At 31.8% G+C, this 19,481-nt stretch overlaps 1 protein-coding gene across 1 annotated transcript; it reads right to left on the bottom strand.

Moving 5' to 3' along the window:
* Positions 1-13,446: 13,446 nt before the first annotated feature.
* On the bottom strand, positions 13,447-17,932 carry LOC143055704 (cholecystokinin receptor type A-like). Its single transcript, XM_076228865.1, has 2 exons — positions 17,809-17,932; positions 13,447-16,009 (listed from the first exon to the last, which is right to left on the bottom strand). The coding sequence occupies exon 2, from the start codon at positions 16,007-16,009 to the stop codon at positions 14,753-14,755; it is 1,257 nt and encodes a 418-aa protein (XP_076084980.1). The 5' UTR covers positions 17,809-17,932; the 3' UTR covers positions 13,447-14,752.
* Between the last annotated feature and the right edge of the window lie 1,549 nt (positions 17,933-19,481).

Here is a 19,481-nt window from a genome sequence, read left to right as displayed (position 1 = left end):
GGTTATCTTAGAAGGAAGCTAATTTTTTTACTGAAGTGCTACACGCATAGTTTCACTTTTATAATGCATCAAATAACTACGTATTTGTATTGTTTTAATAATATTTATAGAGAAATAAAATGTAATATCCTCTTGCTGCTTGAAAATGTCAATTTCATGTTTAAGGCAGGAAGTGATGCATAAAATATTCGATTCTATCTTAAGTGTATAAGGAAGAAAACAAGGCAATTATAAATTGACATCAATGTTTCATGGCAGAAGTATATTTGAATAAATTAGATTGTTCTTCAAGGTTAATATGATTTCTGAAGTCCAAATTCATACGGAATTATTCAAAACGGTATTCGTAATAATTTGATATGGATATGGAGACGGAGAAAAGGAGCGGCCATCGAATGCATCACATTCCGTAGCTTTTTCCCTTATTACATAATAACTTATAAACATTGGTTATGGGTAGGCTGGAATAAATGCATTTTTTGATAAAAAAAACCAAAAGTATTTGAGTAATTATTCTCAACATTGTGCCAAAATGACAAAAAACGGCTAAACTTTAATCGGTTTTTCAGTTGTAACTTAGTAAATAAGATGCAGATGTTTATTTTTTACTTTACCGTTCATTTCAAATAAAAAAAAAGCATAAATAACACAAACGAAAGCAAGTTACTTATAGTTATCGATATAAATACAAATGAGTTGAAATATATAAGTGAAAAAAAATATTGTAACTTGATCTATAAATTATATAGAACATTTTATCGAGCATGCAACTGAAGCCTTGCATGAAAATCGCAGTAGTTTTGCAAAGAGGAAGGAGGAAGGATGTTTGGTCTAAATAAATTTTCGGTTTTAAAAAGGACGTTTTTCTTTTTTTTTTTATCTTAAAGTTTAACTAGTTAACTTTTTTGTTTTAAGTAGACATGATAGATGCTAAAACTGATATCAATCAACATAGATTTTTTTTAATAAATTGGATACATCCTTGAAAATGTTTACCCACCAATTGTTTCTTATAAATTTCTGTTCCAAGTCAGGAATATGGCAGTTGTTAACAAATGGTTTGTTTCTATGTTTATTTGCGGGTTTTGTTTTGTTGCACTTCTGTGTTTCTGTTATTACTTTATTTTATGTTACAGTAGTTTATATTTCCCTCCGTTTTAGTTTGTCACATTGTTTTGCTTTTTCTAAATCAATTTATGACTCTTGAACACCGGTATACTACTGTTGCTTTTATTTACAGCAGCGGTTATGCATTTGTTATATTTTTTTAAAATTTTATCTAAAGTTGTTTTAATTTACAGAACAGATATATTTGCACTTTACAGTTGCATCTTGCGATCACCCCGAGTTTTAAATGGGCATCTTATTGCACTACTATAAGTTTTTTATGTTGTGTCTTTGTCTTTGACTTTTGATGTGTTTTTTTTTCTTATAGTATGGTTGGTTTGTGTGTACGATTTAAGAGTTTGCATAACTTGGGCATTTTTCCCTTGTTCTCTCCTCATTCATATTTTCGTCTCATATATCGTGCGCTTTATATTCCAAAGTTCGTTCCTCGCACCAATATCACTTTAACTGGATGTTAATTGAAATTTAGATTACATTCTTCTAGATTGATTAATATATAACCTGTATTCAAGATCAGCGAAAAAGAACCCAGTTTTAACAATTGAAATTACATTTATCCAGGACGAACCATGAAGAACACAGTACATGTATATTTTATTTCCATTAAACCCATAAAGAAGAATTTATGTTAAAAAGCATTAATAACAAAAACAGTATACGTTTTACTATTCTAGATGCGAGTGTCTACATAAATTTCTTCAGCATTGCTAATAAAATATTTGAAAATTCAAATTGATTTGATTTTTATACAGACTGTGAAGAGCTAAACAAAACCAAATAGCACCATAAGAGAAAATCAAACCCTGACAAGATCTGAGAAGGGTAGATACATTTCTTGATTCTAAATAAGTCATACAAGTGAGAGGTTTTGATAGCTATAAAACCAGGTTCAATCTACCATTTTTTACATAAGAAAATGGATTGACCAAGTCAGGATTATGAAAGTAGTTGTCCAATCGTTTAATATGTTTGAGCTTTTGATTTTGACATTTTGTTAGGAACTTTCAGTTTTGAATTTTCCCGGGAGTTCAGTTTTTTTGTGATTTTATTTTTTATACAAGTTTATCAGTTTTTCTAGGATTGACTACTTTTAGTTGACCTCTTTGTATCTTTTGATATAAATGATTTGATGATTTTGTTATGTTATATGACGGTCTTGATGGGTCATTGGAGACAATTGTAAACCATTGGCAATTAACAATGATGTATATAAACTACAGATCACCACAAGTCACCGGGAACATGCATTGATGTGAACTTTTTTCGAGGTGATACTATAGTAAACAAAAAAGTACACATATTGATAAGTTTATATTAACAAAACATGCAAAAAGAGGTCAAATATCATGCATCCGTTTTAAATGTCAGTACCTTAACACTAGCTGCTGTACTTGTAATGACCTCTAAATATTACCATTCCACCGGCAAATGTGTCGACACAGTCGAAGTAATTACATTAACGAATCATATTTTAACTGGATAAGATGTTCATTTTATCAATAAACGTGTCTTTTTTAGAATTTCTGATGAAAATTATAAATGGATTATAATATACATTCAATCAAACCTGTAACAGTAAAATGTCCATTCCAAATTATGCAAAAGTAACGTACATATATATGAAGTGCATTATGTGTCTAGTATTCTGAGAAAAATCATTAACTTTTGGATCAGTACTAAATTCTTAGAAAGGTCAACGAATAATCAAGTGGTTCAAGTGAGGCTGCTGATACCAGAGCTGGACGAAACTCAAATCTTAAAACAACCTAAGTATTGCACGTTTAAAAAATATTATCAGTAATAAATTGCTGTTATTTCCTCTTCTGCCAATCAGATAGTCTGTTCGATAGTTCAATGTATATTTCAATATTATTAATTGAATCATACAAGATGAATAACGGTTTTGACCACCTCACGATACTTACATTCAAAACAAAATATTGAGTAACTGCAACGGTGGCAGCATCTAACAACAAAAAGGATACAGACATCTTGAAGTAAATAATATGAACGATTTCAAGTAAACAACCACTGCCGTTATTCTATATATCAAGTTCTGAGTCTCGTGTACATTCTAGAAGTCTAAAAATGTGATAAATGCTTATTGCAGTGTCAATATGATTTGGTTTAAGAAACTGTTATCATATTTTAGAAGAAAAAAACCAATAAAGTTGATCACTAACCTCCATCAGGTAAATAATAACATAACAATTGGGGCATATTTTTGTATGTACCATCTTTTTAGAAGTTGTTGTTATTGTCTCTTTTTTTTTGTTTAACCTGAACCATATCATACTAATTTACACATCGTATTTCATAGACTCTACAATTGCGTTATTTTGGAAAGTTGATTTACTAGTATTTAGCAGCTGTTATTGCAAGCTCTTTTATATATGTTGGTTCCCTGTAAAAACATTTAAATATAAAGTTGCTATCTGAACTGATTATCATTTCCGAAAAAGTGGCCAGCCTCCTTTGTATTCAATATCAAGATTATAATCTATTGATTATCATATTGAATGTGTGTACTTTTGTTTCTCTTTTCATCTGGAATCTGTTCTAAAATTTTGTCAGCACATCTATAGAGTTGATGACTTTTAATTAAACCCTTTTTAGCTTGCTTTTATTTTAATTACATTAACATTAAATGAAATCAACACGTAATAAATTCAATGCGTCCGAACTATTGCATTATTCTGTTTGAAACCTTTCTGAATATGATATTTATATTAAACGGGATTTATCAAAATGATGTATAAAAATGAAATATTTTAACCAAATTGTTTCTTCCTTGATCGTAATCAATTCAAATTCAATTTGCAACTTATCACGTGCCCCCATCCCCCAAAAAAATTAAGAATAAAAACATTCAGAATATTAGCAGGGTCGGATCAAGAAATGTGCATTAAGGGGGCATTGGCTGCCGAAGAGGGGACCGCACCAGTCATGCTTCAGTGATTCCTTATATAATTAACACAATTTTCCCACAAAAAGAAGATTGCCCGACCCCCAATAAATCCTCCTCTGAAAGGAAGTGGACCCGAAAATGCAAAATTACTGAATATATGTGATTACACCTCAAAATGTGATCTATAACAGTTGATTACGATTACTGATTACAACTATCCCTATGCGTCATGTCAACTATCATCAACTTTCATCATTAATTTTTACTTGGTGTTTTGTGAACTGCTGCCTCTTTTTCTGTCGTTTTATTTCACTCTGAAATGATCTCAGCATTGGTAAGGTGACTTTTAAGTTACGCCTATGTATTTTTTGGTATTTGTCATTTTCATGAATTTATTGTTAATTGACGGTTTCGATAAGTCATTGGGACAATATCAATCATTGACCATGTAAAATAAATAGAGATAAACGAAACGTCTATGTCAATGTAAATTACCGTATTTCCCCTTTCTATAAGTCAGATAGTCTGCTCTAATAGTTATTAAACATTTGTTTTGCTCGCACACCTTTTTAATCTAATGCTATTCTACATGTATGCGAATGTCATACAAGTGAGAGGTTAACCAGCTATAACCAGGTTTAATTCAACATTTTCTACATGAGATAATGCCAGTAGTAAGTCATGAAAACACAATTATATTCGTTTCCTTTCATGTGTTTGAGCTTTGTATGCTGCAATTTGATATAAGACTTCCTTTTTTGAATTTCCTAGATGTGTAGATGTGCTATTTAACTTTTTTTTGTTTGCACTTTTGTGGTGTTTTTTTTTTGGGGGGGGGGAGGGGGGGAGAAATAAAATCGTTGTTTTTCCCTTTTAGATAATTTTACATGTTGTCACACTGGGTCCAATTGTAACGTTTACAGTAAAAGTGCTGATTTTTGGAGACCATACAGTGCCCTATATATTAGCATTCATCTTCCTGCCGATAAATAATTCGCTGTCTCATTGGCAAATAATATATCCCATCTTATAATATTTCTTTTTCGTATCAAGGTATTTATAGTTGCACAAAGATTAATATTAATAATAGGTAACTCAGCTGGAAGCTATTTCCATACATCATTGACTCAAATAATTATTTAGCTTTGAGAGTTACTGATGAAGGTATAACCAGAATAGCACTTCAAATGCATGAAATGTGCAACGTTTTGTTTTCATTTTTTACTGAATTGATAAGAGTATAGTGCCACTTTTATAATGTACAATAGCTAAGTATCTCTACATTGTTGTAATACAATTGATAGAGAAACTAAAAATACTTTTGTTGCTTTCGAATGTCAAGTAAATGTTTGATGAAAGTAGAGTTTAACACTTCATATTCTATCTTTAATTGTTCACGGAAGTAGACAAGGAAATTATTTGTTGACATCAAAGTCTCATAATAGAAATGTAACACTGTTATTCAAGGATGATATGATAATTTAAGTATGCTGAACTATTTTTTTGGTGAGGTTTGTGTTGCTTATTCTTTAGTTTTCTATGTTGTGTCATGTGTTCTGTTGTTTGTCTGTTTATAAAAAAAGAAGATGTGGTATGCTTGCGAATGAGACAACTGTCCACAAGAGACCAAAATGACACAGACATTAACAACTATAGGTCACCGTACGGCCTTCAACAATGAGTAAAGCCCATACCGCATAGTCAGCTATAGAAGTTTTTCATTTTTAGCCAGTGTTGTCAGTTTATTTTCGATTTATGAGTTTGACTGTCCCTCTAGTATCTTTCGTCCCTCTTTTAAAACGGTAGTTGTTATCCTTTCAGAGAGAAAAGGAGAAGCTATATATTCACCACATCCCATAGCTTTCCTCCTTTTTGCATAAATAATAAGCCTTGATTTGAGTAGGCTGGGCTATAAGACACCCTTTGATAAAGATGAAATACTTATTCGAGTCTAGGAATTGAGTTGTTACACTATTATCTTTTTTCTTTGTTGTCAGAATTTCAAATAGTATTGTGTCATTCTTGAAATGATAAAAAGACTGAAATATAGATTAGTTTTTCAGCTTTAATAATTAATTGATAGTTAAAGCTAAAAAAAGCGATGTACTAGTAAATGAGAATGAACATTTTTTTAAAGATATTTTCGTACTTTGCTATTAGTATCAAATAAAACAGAAACAAATTGATATCGAAGCAAGTATCTTATAATCATTGGTGAATTTCGTAATAAAAAATTACACATAACACGTAAAGATAAGAAAGAAAAAAAATTAAATGTTGAAATAAAAATTTTACAACATACAGTTTATCATTAAAATTTAGAATTTTGTAATTAATATATTTATTTTTGAAGTTATTTTGCAAGGATGGTGGATGTTTCGTCTACTTCAAGTTTCTGTTTAATAACATTAACGGTACCAATTTTTCTGCACCAGTAGTGATGTCTATTTCTTATTAAGCAATGTCAAGCTATTAGATAAATAAACGATTAATGTTTTTTTCCCATAAAAACTGAAACTGATATCAATCGAACTATATTAGTGTTCAATTGGGTATATCCTCGAATATGTTAACACAAGTAGCTATGTCCTTGATATATTTCGATAACATCACTTTGATGGCTAAAGTCAATGACTTAAGTCAAATGACTTTGAAATTATTTAGATTTTATAGTTTTGTTCATCTCACCAAGCAGTAATATCTGCTCAATACAGCCTTATATAATATTGACCTGTGTTATACGTTATCATAAAGTTCATTCCAAAGATAAGTTTATACCATTCTATATAGAATCACGGATGTGAATTAAAAAGTAGAGTAATAATTTACTAAAACAATGAAGATGAAATTCAACTGCAGCAAGCAATATGTCATTACCATTGAAAAGTAACTAATGTTCCAACATTGAAATTTGTTCTATTTCTCTTTAAGGTCATGCATATTCATTTGTACGTACATTTTTCCGATTTACAGCATATTTTACTTTACAGGGTTATGTCTTTATGACTTTGGAAGACTACATAAAAGACTAGGCCTTGTGGTCATAAAACATTCGAGCACGATTTTTGTACTCGGACTCAAGAATCAACCAATCAAAATACTGGATTTTGTGTTTCGAGCATGATTTTTGTACTAGGAGTACTGAGTAAAGTTTTATGACCGAGAGCCCTGATCCTAGAAAAAAACCATATCTTAGAATACCAATACAATTTTAACCGAAATGTACAACGTATGTTTTATTGTTTTCTGTTTACTAACCACGCCTGTCACAAGTTAGGTCTTATAATAAGTTTATTATATGCATAACAAATGAAATCTTGAGAACTTTTTGTCAAAGAAACACGAAGGATTTATCAGCCGTAGTTCCTCAGATGATATGTTGTTCCCATGATAATCATCCATTTTGAAAAGATGTTCAATGTCTGCCAATCTGTAGATAATATTTTCATCCGTTTTGAAAAGACTGTGATGTTCAATGTCGGCCAATCTGTAGATAATATTTTCATCCGTTTTGAAAAGACTGTGATGTTCAATGTCGGCCAATCTGTAGATAATCTTTTCATCCGTTTTGAAAAGACTGTGATGTTCAATGTCGGCCAATCTGTAGATAATATTTTCTCATTCAATGTTTCTATGCTAGTTACGATGATGATTCAATGACAGTTGCCGTCGACATTTTTTTTTATGATATCTAGCTTAGAAAGTTGGCTTTTATTTTAGAACATATTTATACAGTAATTATTGTTCCTGATCCAATTGTTTCTCAAACTTGTTTGTACAATGTTATGGAAAGGGCCTCCGTTTACGTATGGTCTTATTGGTTTATATACTGTCACACCACCATGTCAACACCGTTGTGAGCTAGAACCCTGGCAAGTAAGTTTGACTCTAATCTTGATTGACAATGAATGTCAGTTTTCCCTTAGGCAAAGTTGACTTTAGATGAACTTGGCTATTCATTTAGGGTATTTTTGACATATATCTCTTCAACGATTTTCGGTACTTATACATATTCGGATTTCAAATCTTTGGCTTTGAGCGTTCCTGATGAAGGTAGATCCAGAAAAGCAAATTAATAAACGTGTTGTTTTCAATTTTTTGATTGCGAATGTAAATTCTCTTATTCCATCAGCAATAAAACTAGACCGCAAAACAATATACAATAGTGCTGAATGGGGCATTAAACACCAAGAATCAATCAATCAATTCCAGTCATTTTTCATGGATAACTTTGGATGATAATAATTTGTTTTTCTTGTTGATCTGTTGATCCTTCTTATAATTTTATATCTTGGTCATTACTAATACGAGTTCTTGCAACTAAAGGTATCCATGGTATCGAAAGGTGTTCCCATGTTGAATTCAGATAACAAAAATATTCTTATCATGAGAGCTTGATCATTGCTCATGATATACTTTAGTTGAAAATATAAAAAGTATTGTTTGTATGTTATATCGTAGACCTACTGGTCTACTTTATGAATGATTATTAATTAACATTGTTCATATATTAGCAAATACTCGTAACAAGTACGGAATGACAGCTGTTTGATTTTGTCATTTGATAAGGGAATTTCCGTTTTGGATTTTCATTTCGGTATCTTTTTTAATTTGATTTTACAGTAAAACAGTCCTGTTATATATTTCTGAGTTGTACTCTTTTTTTTTAGAACTTTCTGTCAATAGACCGTTAACATTTAGAAATATATTATATTTGATGACTGAATAAGCTGTTATAAGGGATTTATATTGTTGTCTATTGGTGGACCATTTATTCAACCTGCGTAAACAAACTAACTGTCTTTAACTTGCATGTTTCTTTTTGCACTTTTATGGACAGAATTTCTATATTTCTTCTATTATTCATCGAAGTTGGTATCATATACCGACTGATAAATGCAAATCTTCTATTAAACAACATAATTTTATTTAAAAAAAGAAAAGAAAAACCACATCAGTGTAAACAAGAAAAACATTCCTATGGTTGTCCCTTCCCGATCTGGCCATCCGTTTGCAAGTACGTCCATCCTTCTATAAGTACGTCCCTCCTTCCGCGGTTATCAGATTAATGTGTTGTTAACGTCAGTTTGAGGTCAAACGAACTTGAAACTTAGTACACATGTCCATTATGAGCTTAACTGAACTGTCTGAAAGAGACGCCAAATGTTGTAACACTTTTGAAAGAGCTTTCGTGAGACACTGAACATGGAAATTTAATAGAATGTTACAGGCATTGTGTTCTATGTAGTATTTTGCTACGTTAAACTTTGTAGATATATATGAAAATAGCAATTAATGAAATGCATGCGTCCAAAGCGCTTCTCGAAATTAACTTCTTCAATCAACAGCAAACCAAAACATTCTCAAACAAAGGATGTATAAGTTACTTGAATAATTAAAGAGCGATATGTTAAAACTGATCTAAAATCAATTACAATTTCCACTTTAGGTCAACATTGTCAATAGAATTTCGAAAACGTAAAAAATCTAACAGAAAGTCCCTAAACAAATGACATAACTAAAAGCTCAAACACATCAATCGAATGAATAACTATCATATTCCTGACTTGGTACAGGTATTTGTCTTACGGAAAAAAATTGGTAATTAAACCTTGTTCACCTCTCACTTGTATGACAGTCGCATAAAATGCCATTATATTGACAACGAGTCATATATGAAATCATCGTGTACACTAACAGCAGCAGTAACCCATTGTATGTTGCTGTGTATGCTTCACTTTGTTATACTCTGAACATTGTTCGCGAATTAATTCAGAACAAGACGTTTTTAACGAAAGCCCGTTAAAAAATGGATCTTAAAATAGATGGACTCAGCTGAGGCTTAAACAAAAATGAATACTAGTTAAATGAAAATGGATGTCATACTAAACTCCAAAACTTATAAATGTACTAGAATTTAAAAAAAAAATTATGCAAGACTGAAAATGCCGGGTGCTTCTGACTTGGGACGGGCACAAAAATGAGGCGGGGTAAACATGTTTTATCAGATCTTTTTTTCTTGCTTCTAGTTCCGATGCAAAGACCTTTTCGTGTGAGTATATCAATATTAATAACAAACTTTACCATTCTTAATGTCCTGATAACAGTATCGTAACAATATGCCTTTTTGAATATAGGTTGGGTTTTTGGCTGAATACCGACTTTTTTGCACTTTATAATGAATATTACCATTAAAGATTGGATTTGAAATATCTAAACATATAAGATGTCTGCATGTTGGTTTATGTTTACGAATGGTGTCCTTGTACTGATGATAAAATTAAGTCAATGTTTTGACTAGTTTGTGGTTTCGAATTATTTTTGGATAAATAAAGGCAACAGTAGTATACCGCTGTTCAAAACTCATAAATCAATAGAGAAAAAAAACCAAATCCGGGTTACAAACTAAAACTGAGATAATCGCATCAAATGTAAGAGGAGAACAACGACACAACAGAAACACAACATTAAAATGTAACACACACAAAAACGAACTATAATATAACAATGGCCATTTTCCTGACTTGATACACGACATTTAAAAAAAATGATGGGTTGAATCTGGTTTTGTGGCATGCCAAACCTCCCGCTTTTATGGCAATGTTAAATGTTGAACATTAAATGACAACATTATTAGACAAGACAACAATGATAATACAGAGATTTTTTCCGATAAATTAATATAGGTTAAAATAAAAAAAAATCCCGTTTTAACATATGGCAATGCTAAAAATACCGTAAAAATGACCACATCACGTGGCAGGAATTCAGTACAAATATACGTAAGTAGAGATCAAAGGTACCAAGAACACTCGACATAGAGAAATATATAAATAAATAATAATTTTCTTGTGTTCAAGGGCTTCGATAGTATAAGTGGTCTAAGTAGTTTATCAACAGTATCACTGACATCCTGTTATCGACTCCGATCTTATTACACTCACAGTATTTGTTTCCTGTTGATCGTCGTTGGTTTTTTCGCTGGAACTCAAGTATATCTCAACAATAAAAACTGACAACTACCATTTAGTCAATAGTGCTGATAGACCGTCAACCGCGAACCATGAAATAGGTTGAGATATCACAAATCATGTGTAACCCGCAGCCTTTTCAAAAATCTCTGGCCTTTGTTTGTCTTGTATGTTTCTTTTAAATAAGTTCATTTATATGTTTCGGAGTTTATAGTGTGACGTCGATGTGAACTACTGTAGTGCACATTTTCTGTTCCGAGGCTGCTGAAGCTAGTGTTATATATATATAAAAAAACGTTTTTTCTTCTACTATTCGTAAAATGTTTAGAAAATAAACTTCTGTTAAAGGGCAATTTGAAGCTTGCTTTCGGATGCCGGATCGCCTTATCGTTATGAAGACCCCATTTTCATTCTCACTTTTATTTATTAAGACATAACGTTAACCTTGTCAGTCATATGTACCACTTCTGTCAACACAATATTCATTTCACGAAATTACACTTATTAAACCTGACTAACAAGAATACAAATAAATGGCGGATGTTCTATCATTATTGTACATCTTCGAATCAAATGAAAACAGGAAGCCTGTGCGATAAGGAGATAGAAGAGATACTTAAAGCTACGTGAAATTATTAAGTATTAATTTGGTACACCCCTTTTATTTTATATAATATAAGCACGAGAGTCGACTGAAGGTGTGTGTATGTGGCTGGAATTCAATAAGATTTTGTTTATTGTCTGATATAGGCTTGAAGTAAGTCAGTGTCTTGTTTTATTTTCAATATATTTTTTTCAACATTTCCCCTCCTCTTTTTTCTCCCGAAATAGGAAAAGATAAAAAATTAACATATAATGAACACTGGGACTCCCAATACCTTCCAAATATGGACACACCCCAAAACAACAACAACAAAAGATTACTAAAAATAACTCTTCTACATCCAAGTGATTCTATGCCATATAAGAGCAAGAACGACTGGAACATCTTTTTCCGTGTTCGTAATCGGTCCGTTCGCGTTTTGTATTTAGCTCTGTTCAATCTCAGTGATTTTATGCTATATCAGATCAAGAACGACTGACATATCTTTTTCCGTGTTCTTTTTCGGTCCGTTCGCGTTTTGTATTTAGTTATGCTCAATCTCAGTGATTTCGCGCAATATTGGAACATAAATGGCTGACACGTCTGTTTACGTGTTCGTGTTAGGTCTGTTCGCTATTTGTGTTTTGTCCTCAGTTGACAAGAAAGACTCGTCAACCATACCAGACTGAATATATGATACACAAGACAACGACCATGTGTTTCGTCTTGATCACACTCAATGATGAAGCTCCATTTAATTCTTAAAATGTTGATATTTGAGGTGCCTCTCTTTAACTCTATTGATAGTTGATTTACTTTAAGAAATATTAATTCAAGTAACATCGCATTCAATTTTCACCGCATTCATTCAAGTAACATCGACAACCATAACAATTGTCTTTTTTTTTAACTAAAAAATTCACGCACATAAACATAGAAATGGTCGGTTTAAATGGCTGCAAGCAATGTTCAAAAATAGATTAATATATACATTTATTACAATCGCACAAAAATGTGTCAAAAATGTATTTATATGTAGCTATACCACATGATTTTCTTGAGATATTCTGACAAATACATTCGTCACAACTCGGCAGATTCCGTACCTTCATCTAACCGATAAAAGGAGAGTAGCGGATTCACTCGAGGATTGCCGATTGATGAGTGTATCATTCGTCACAACTCGACAGATTCCGTACCCTCATCTAACGGATAGAAGGAGAGTAGCGGATTCACTCGAGGATTGCCGATTGATGAGTGTATCATTCGTCACAACTCGGGAGATTCCGTACCCTCATCTAACGGATAAAAGAAGAGTAGCGAATTCACCCGAGAATTGCCGATTGTTGACAGATAAAATTGATTTTTCTAAATTTATTTAGAGCAGCTTTTTTTTTGATTCTGTTGAAAAGGTCTTTGCATTGTTGTCTGAATTGGATGCTTCAGAAACAATAAATTATAGTTATTATAAAATTATACTTTGGTACACCCCTTTTATGTTTACAAACATAAGCATTAAAGTCGACAGAATGTGTGTGTGTGTTTGTGTCTAAACATTCAAAAAAGATTTTTGTATTGTCCGATATAGTCAGATGTTAGACATTGTCTTGTTTTTGAATTTCCAATTTATTTTTCAACACCCCCTTTTCTTCTAAAAATAGGGGGAAAAACAAAGAATGAATAACAGACATTCTCTACATCTTCCAAATATGGGTAACAATTTTCTAAACCCCTTAAAAGAATTTAACAAAACAAATCTAAAACATACAAAACCCCATAAAAAAAAAAAAAAAAAAAAAAAAAAAAACAGCCATAAGATTACGGAAAATATATTCAGTTATAAATACACTAAGAAGCAGTCTATTGGTTATCTTTTATTGAAGAATTGTTAACGTTAGTCCAAGATATAAGAGCAATAACTGATGACACCTTTTTGCGCGTATTCGCGTTCGGTCCGTTCACTTTTTGCATTTAGTTCTACTCAATCATGGTGGTACTATGAAATATTGGAATAGGAACAGCTGCTGACACGTCTGTTTGCATGTTCCTTTACTTTACATTAATTATTTGGCATTTTGTTAGGTTGAACCAGTGATTCCATGCCATCTGTTTGTTTGTTCTTGTTCGATCTGTTTACGTTTTGTATTTAGTTCTGTTCAATCTCAATGATTGTATGCCATATAAAATCAAGAACGTTTGACACATCTTTTTCCGTGTTCGTATTCGGTCCGTTCGGGTTTTGTATTTACTTCTGCTCTATCTCAGTGATGTCGTTCCATATTGGGACACATCTGTTTACGTGTTCTTGTTCGGTCTGTTCGCTATTTGCATTTCGTTTTGTCCTCATTTGATAAGAAAATCTCGTCAACCATACCAGACTGAATATAGGGTACACCAGACATGTGTTGCGTCTTGATCACACTCAATAATGAAGCTCCATTTAAGGTGGTACCTAACACTACAGGGAGATAACTCTGTAAAGTCAGCTAAACGTTTTAATTACGTTGTGTTGTAAATGGAATATTAAGCTTCTCAATGATAAAAATTGATGTTTGTCAAACTGCTACATGTATATAACCAGTGTAATTTTCTGACAAAACGGTTGGTTCAAAATTTTTGTTTAAGGGTCAAAGTTAATACTTTGTCAAAATTTTATGAAAATTAAACGAGCCAAATTAATTTTAGTGGAAGTGTTGGGTACCACCTTAATTCTTAAAATTTTTGTACATTGTTCAGAGTTTATAGATATATCATATTTGAGGTGCCTCTCTTCAACTCTATTGAAAGTTTAATAAATATTAATTTAAGTTATATCATATTCATTCAATATTCACCGCATTTATTCAAGTTACATTGACAACCTTGACAGTTGCCTTTTTTCAAATAAAAGATACACGCACATAAACTTAGAAATGACAGAAATAAATGGTTGCAAGCAATATACAAAAATAGTTCAAAATATATTACAATCGCACAAACATGCGTAAAATAAAAAGTGTTTACACGTAGCTATACCACATGATTTTCTTGAGATATTCTGACAAATACATTCGTCACAACTCGGCCGATTCCGTACCTTCATCTAACGGATAGAAGGAGAGTAGCAGATTCGCCCGAGGAGTGCCGATTGCTGACAGATATAATTTATTTGTCTAAGTATATTCAGAGCAGCTTCTTCTTAATTCTATCAAATAGGTCTTTGCATTGTTGTCTGAATTGGATGCTCAAAAAACAATAAATAATAGGATTGAGCGAACTACTTAGCATGTAGTTTCTCAGGAACAAGTTGTAAACCGCCTTTCCAGCAGTGCTCAATCTTGCGTAATATGACTTGTCTAGAGCTCTAATAATAACTATGACGCAATAAGGAACAAACGATCCCATGAATACAATTGTGACCATGAACAACATCAAGGTTGTTTTGTACATTTGTGACTTTCGAGCTTCGATGCTAGATATCGATAATGATCTCTGTCTGAACATGTCACGTCTAACGGAAACTGTGGATTGCTTTGTCAACTTATGTGTATTTTTTTCTGGCGCAGAATAAACAATTTTTTCGTTGTGGTTCTCGGTCTGTAAATTATCCAGCCTCTCTTGATCTTCTGTCCTTTTGTCTCCTAGACAGTTGTCGTCTGTTGACAAAGTAGAGGTACTTCCCTTCCTATATTTTAATGGAGTCGGATTTGAAGATGTCCCCCTTTTTATAACCTGATATCCGATCATCGAATACAGAATAATCATTGCCAAATCAATTATCACATTGCCTACTAGAAGAGATAGTGAGAAAATCAGTGGATAGCTCGTATGTATGTACTCATCTTCGTATAGGCAAGTTTTCCCTATGATGCATATGTGTGGTTTTCCTGGGATAGGAATGGGTACAGTCTGTGACCCATATATGAACAGAGCCGGCCAGGCAAATGCAACTGCTAATATAAGCGCAAGAATTACAACTTTCTTGGCATGGTGTGGACGCAGTTGTGGTCTCAATGGATAACAAATTCGAATATATCGATCGATAGCAATTGCCGCCAAAACTACAGACGATCCATGGTTCATCATAAAGGTGATATATCGGAAAACTTTGCAAACTGGATTATAGTCGAATGTTATGATGTTATGCAATACAGTTAATTCCATTGGCATTGTAAAAAAGCAATTCATCAAGTCAAATCCGGCTAAAGCAAGGATAAATATACGGGCAGTAGTTTTACGCCATTTTGAAAAATAAATATAAAATACTAACGCATTTCCAGGTCCACCAATTAAAAACATAAAAAGCGTAAAGATGAAACTTGGTAGAAATATACTTTTGAACACTTGGTCATTTGTCTTGTCCAGATAAATTCCTGTTGTGATTTTAGTACTACACATAGGAAATTCGGTACTGCTGTTAGCCATACTGGTATCGTTCATCTGAAAATAACGAGTCACGTAAAATCAACTAGATTTAAACCAAGAGATATTATTTATTTATATATTACTATTAAGCCAAATAAAAATATATGTGTGGTTCCAGTTACCCTACCTACCCTTCTTTTTAGTCTTAATAATAGCCAACCTAAAGATTGTTTTGTCATTTTGCATTTAGTACTCAAGTTTGAATGTTGCTCCCATATAGTCGATGTAAAAAAAAGCCCTATACCTACATACCTACTCTAATTTCTTTTAGATGTAATTGGAACCACAAATATTATTTTCTTTGTCCTTGACATCATTTTTATCATAAATAATCATTAATATTTCTATCGTTTTTATGCTGTTATTAATTTAATGTGAATATTCTGAATACGCCTAGCAAGATCTAAAAATTTAATAATTGTGAATTCAATTACCATACCGAATTCTTTTGACTATTTAAACAGTAAAATTTAATATATCATACAGTAATTCTCAATGGTGTTTTAAGTGCATTTCTTTCCTAAGAATTTGGATCTCGAATTACAGTAAATTTTATGAATTTCTAGATTGATTAATTGTTTTTTGTTTAACTTCCAGTAGCGAATATGTTCAGGACGATGCATTTCAAGATTAATGCTTAGAACAATATCAGTGTTTTCTGAATGTAGTTGTAATATGAGTGAATGTTGTGCAATAGAAAACATTTGAACGTTTGTTTTATAAAATTTCATTTAAATGATTACTTAATAAACATATAAAGCGAGTCTGCTTATTATTTTTTTAGATTAGGTCGAAACGTGTCACAGAAAAAAGCCATATCCAATATGAATTTGCATTTCAATTAAACGGAAAAATGCAAAATTATTTCAACTTATAGCTAGAAATTTTGAAATGAAAATAAAAGTCATAATAATAATTCTAATTATATATTTTCATGACACAAAAGAGATGCGGGATATAGGTTAGTTATTACACTTAAGCTTGTCTGTATTCAGATGACTTCTTAACAAACACTTGACGAAGTTAAGTGTATTTCTTTAATGTCATATTTCATGGAGTTGTTGTATGCCCACACAAAAGTGTTTGGGGGAAAGATATTGTTTTATTTGCTATGATCAAATCTAAATTGATGCATTTATTTAAACATCAATTTAAGCTAAATATATATATATATATATATATATATATATATATATATATATATATATATATATATATATATACATGTACAAATGTATTCGGAGTTAATTATGACGTCCATTATCACTCAACTAGTACACATATTTGTTTATGGCCAGCTGTAGGATGCCTCCGGGTGCGGGAGTTTCTAGCCACATCGAAGACCCATTGGTAACCTTCGGCTGTTGTCTGCTCTACGGTCGGGTTGTTGTCGCTTTGACATATTTCCCATTTCCATTCTCAATTTCATTGAGATAAAATTGAGGATGGAAATGGGGAATGTGTTGAAGAGACAACAGGTATGAGTATTTGCACAAAACGACCTCAGTTAAAAAATAAAATAAAAACAAATTAGAAATACAACAAAAAATTCAGATGTAGCAAATTTACGATTACAAATTTCATTCCATTTTATTTTTTCTGTGGTTGTCTTTTTTTTTAACTGAAAAATTAGTTCGTTATTACTTTTAATGTAATTAATCATAAAAAAAAACCCATTTTGTCCGCTCTTCCTTTCAATAAAAAAACAAAATGACTAAAAGAACGACTGACTAACTAACTTTTGAGTAAAAAGAAAAAATCAAAATATCAAATTTGAATTTTAAAATTAAAAGTATTCTGAAAATAAAACCTACCTCAGCACAGAGCAAAGTCCTCCAAAAAACTCATCAAAATTAACTGAAACCTAACTATCTATAACCACTCAAGATACTTCCGAAACAGGGCAAGCTGTTTAACTTTAACTTAATGATATATAATCTCTTATCAAATTAGTGATATAGAGTATAAAATGTATTTATATCGATGCGATATTTTATTTCTTTGAAGTGGAATAAGATATCGTATATACTCGGAAAGAGGTATTTTAAAGTTATACTTCCTAGTGAATTATTTTGTATGGTTCTTAAGATTTATACCTAAGAAATCTTATCTTAGTGGCAGATATTAGCAAGCAAAATCGAGGGAAGTGTACAAATGATGAGACAAGCATGAAAATTAGCACAAAGCATCATTATTATATACGTTTTGAGAACAAAATGCTGGTCATTAAAAAAAAATCGTTTTTTAAAGACGTCGACGGCCTTTTTCTAAATTGGCTGGTATTTTTTCATTTTGAAATTTCTGTTTTTTTTTTCTGGAAAACTTTTCTTTGACCTTCTTTAAAAAAAACAGATTTATTAGGTTTGGTGGTTACCTTCCTGACATGGGACGTATTTATTAGAAATGAATCAGATTTGACTATTTACTATATATTAAGTGGTTTTAGATTTTTAATGATATTATGAATTGGTTTGATAACATTTTTAAGGTTATGATACATATACGTGTTAAAATTTAGCGCATGCACAAACTATTGATAGACATAAAGAGCGATTTGCATGTACTACCAGGGCACACTAGTATAAATCGTATTTAATCTCATTATTCTAAAAATCGAGGCTCTTTTAGAGTTGTTCAAGTAAAGTGTAACCTCTATGATGTCACTGTTTGAAAACAAGCCCATTTAATTGCAATGATCAGGGATTCGATGGATGAGGCGAAAAATGAGGTTAATCCCGGAGAAACATCATTTGTAACCGCGGATCAGCCACTTTTGCTAATGGCTAAGCAAATTCAGTAGAAATGGCTTGATTTGTACGGAAAAGATAAGTTTATAGTCTTGTTTGGTGGATTGCAGATTGAAATTATTTGTTATAGAATTTTGAGTGATATATTACGTGATAGTGGATGGACATTTGCTTTAACTGAAGCCGATATTGCAACACACATGTACAGAACAGCAGATTCTTTCTATGTTTGTTTAAATGTACCTAGGACTAGACACGTGCATCAGATAACTGCATGGGTTTTGCTTGAATTGTTAATGTCGGCTTATGAAAGCTAACTAAAGAAATTATAATTATGTCATGACTCTGTGACGTTCAATGATTTGTAAGTAAATAAAGTAATCTCGACCACAGGGTAATTCCTGGCGTTCAATTATAAACTAACAAATTCCTGTACTTTTGGTAGTTCGCACATTTTGTACTTAACAAACAGTCCATATAAAGCATGATACCTCATTTTTTTATGTCTTGATTCTGTAAATTATGCTCGATCGTAACCAATCCATCTCCGAATATGGTTTTCCTTCCCGAACATCACCCACATATGGCAATGGAATATGAAAATTATAATTTCACTGTACGTAAGACCAGCAATTTTTTTTTCTTATATCAAAATTGATTAGGCACAAAAACAGAATAATGCAATTATGAAGGGCGATGCTGGTGCATTGATTTAATCGAAGATCCCTTTTATATAAATG

The sequence above is a fragment of the Mytilus galloprovincialis genome, chromosome 12 (assembly GCF_965363235.1).
Source record: "Mytilus galloprovincialis chromosome 12, xbMytGall1.hap1.1, whole genome shotgun sequence".
NCBI classification, from domain to species: domain Eukaryota; kingdom Metazoa; phylum Mollusca; class Bivalvia; order Mytilida; family Mytilidae; genus Mytilus; species Mytilus galloprovincialis.
The sequence above is the reverse complement of the archived record's forward strand: the minus strand, read 5'-3'. Positions and strand labels throughout refer to the sequence as shown.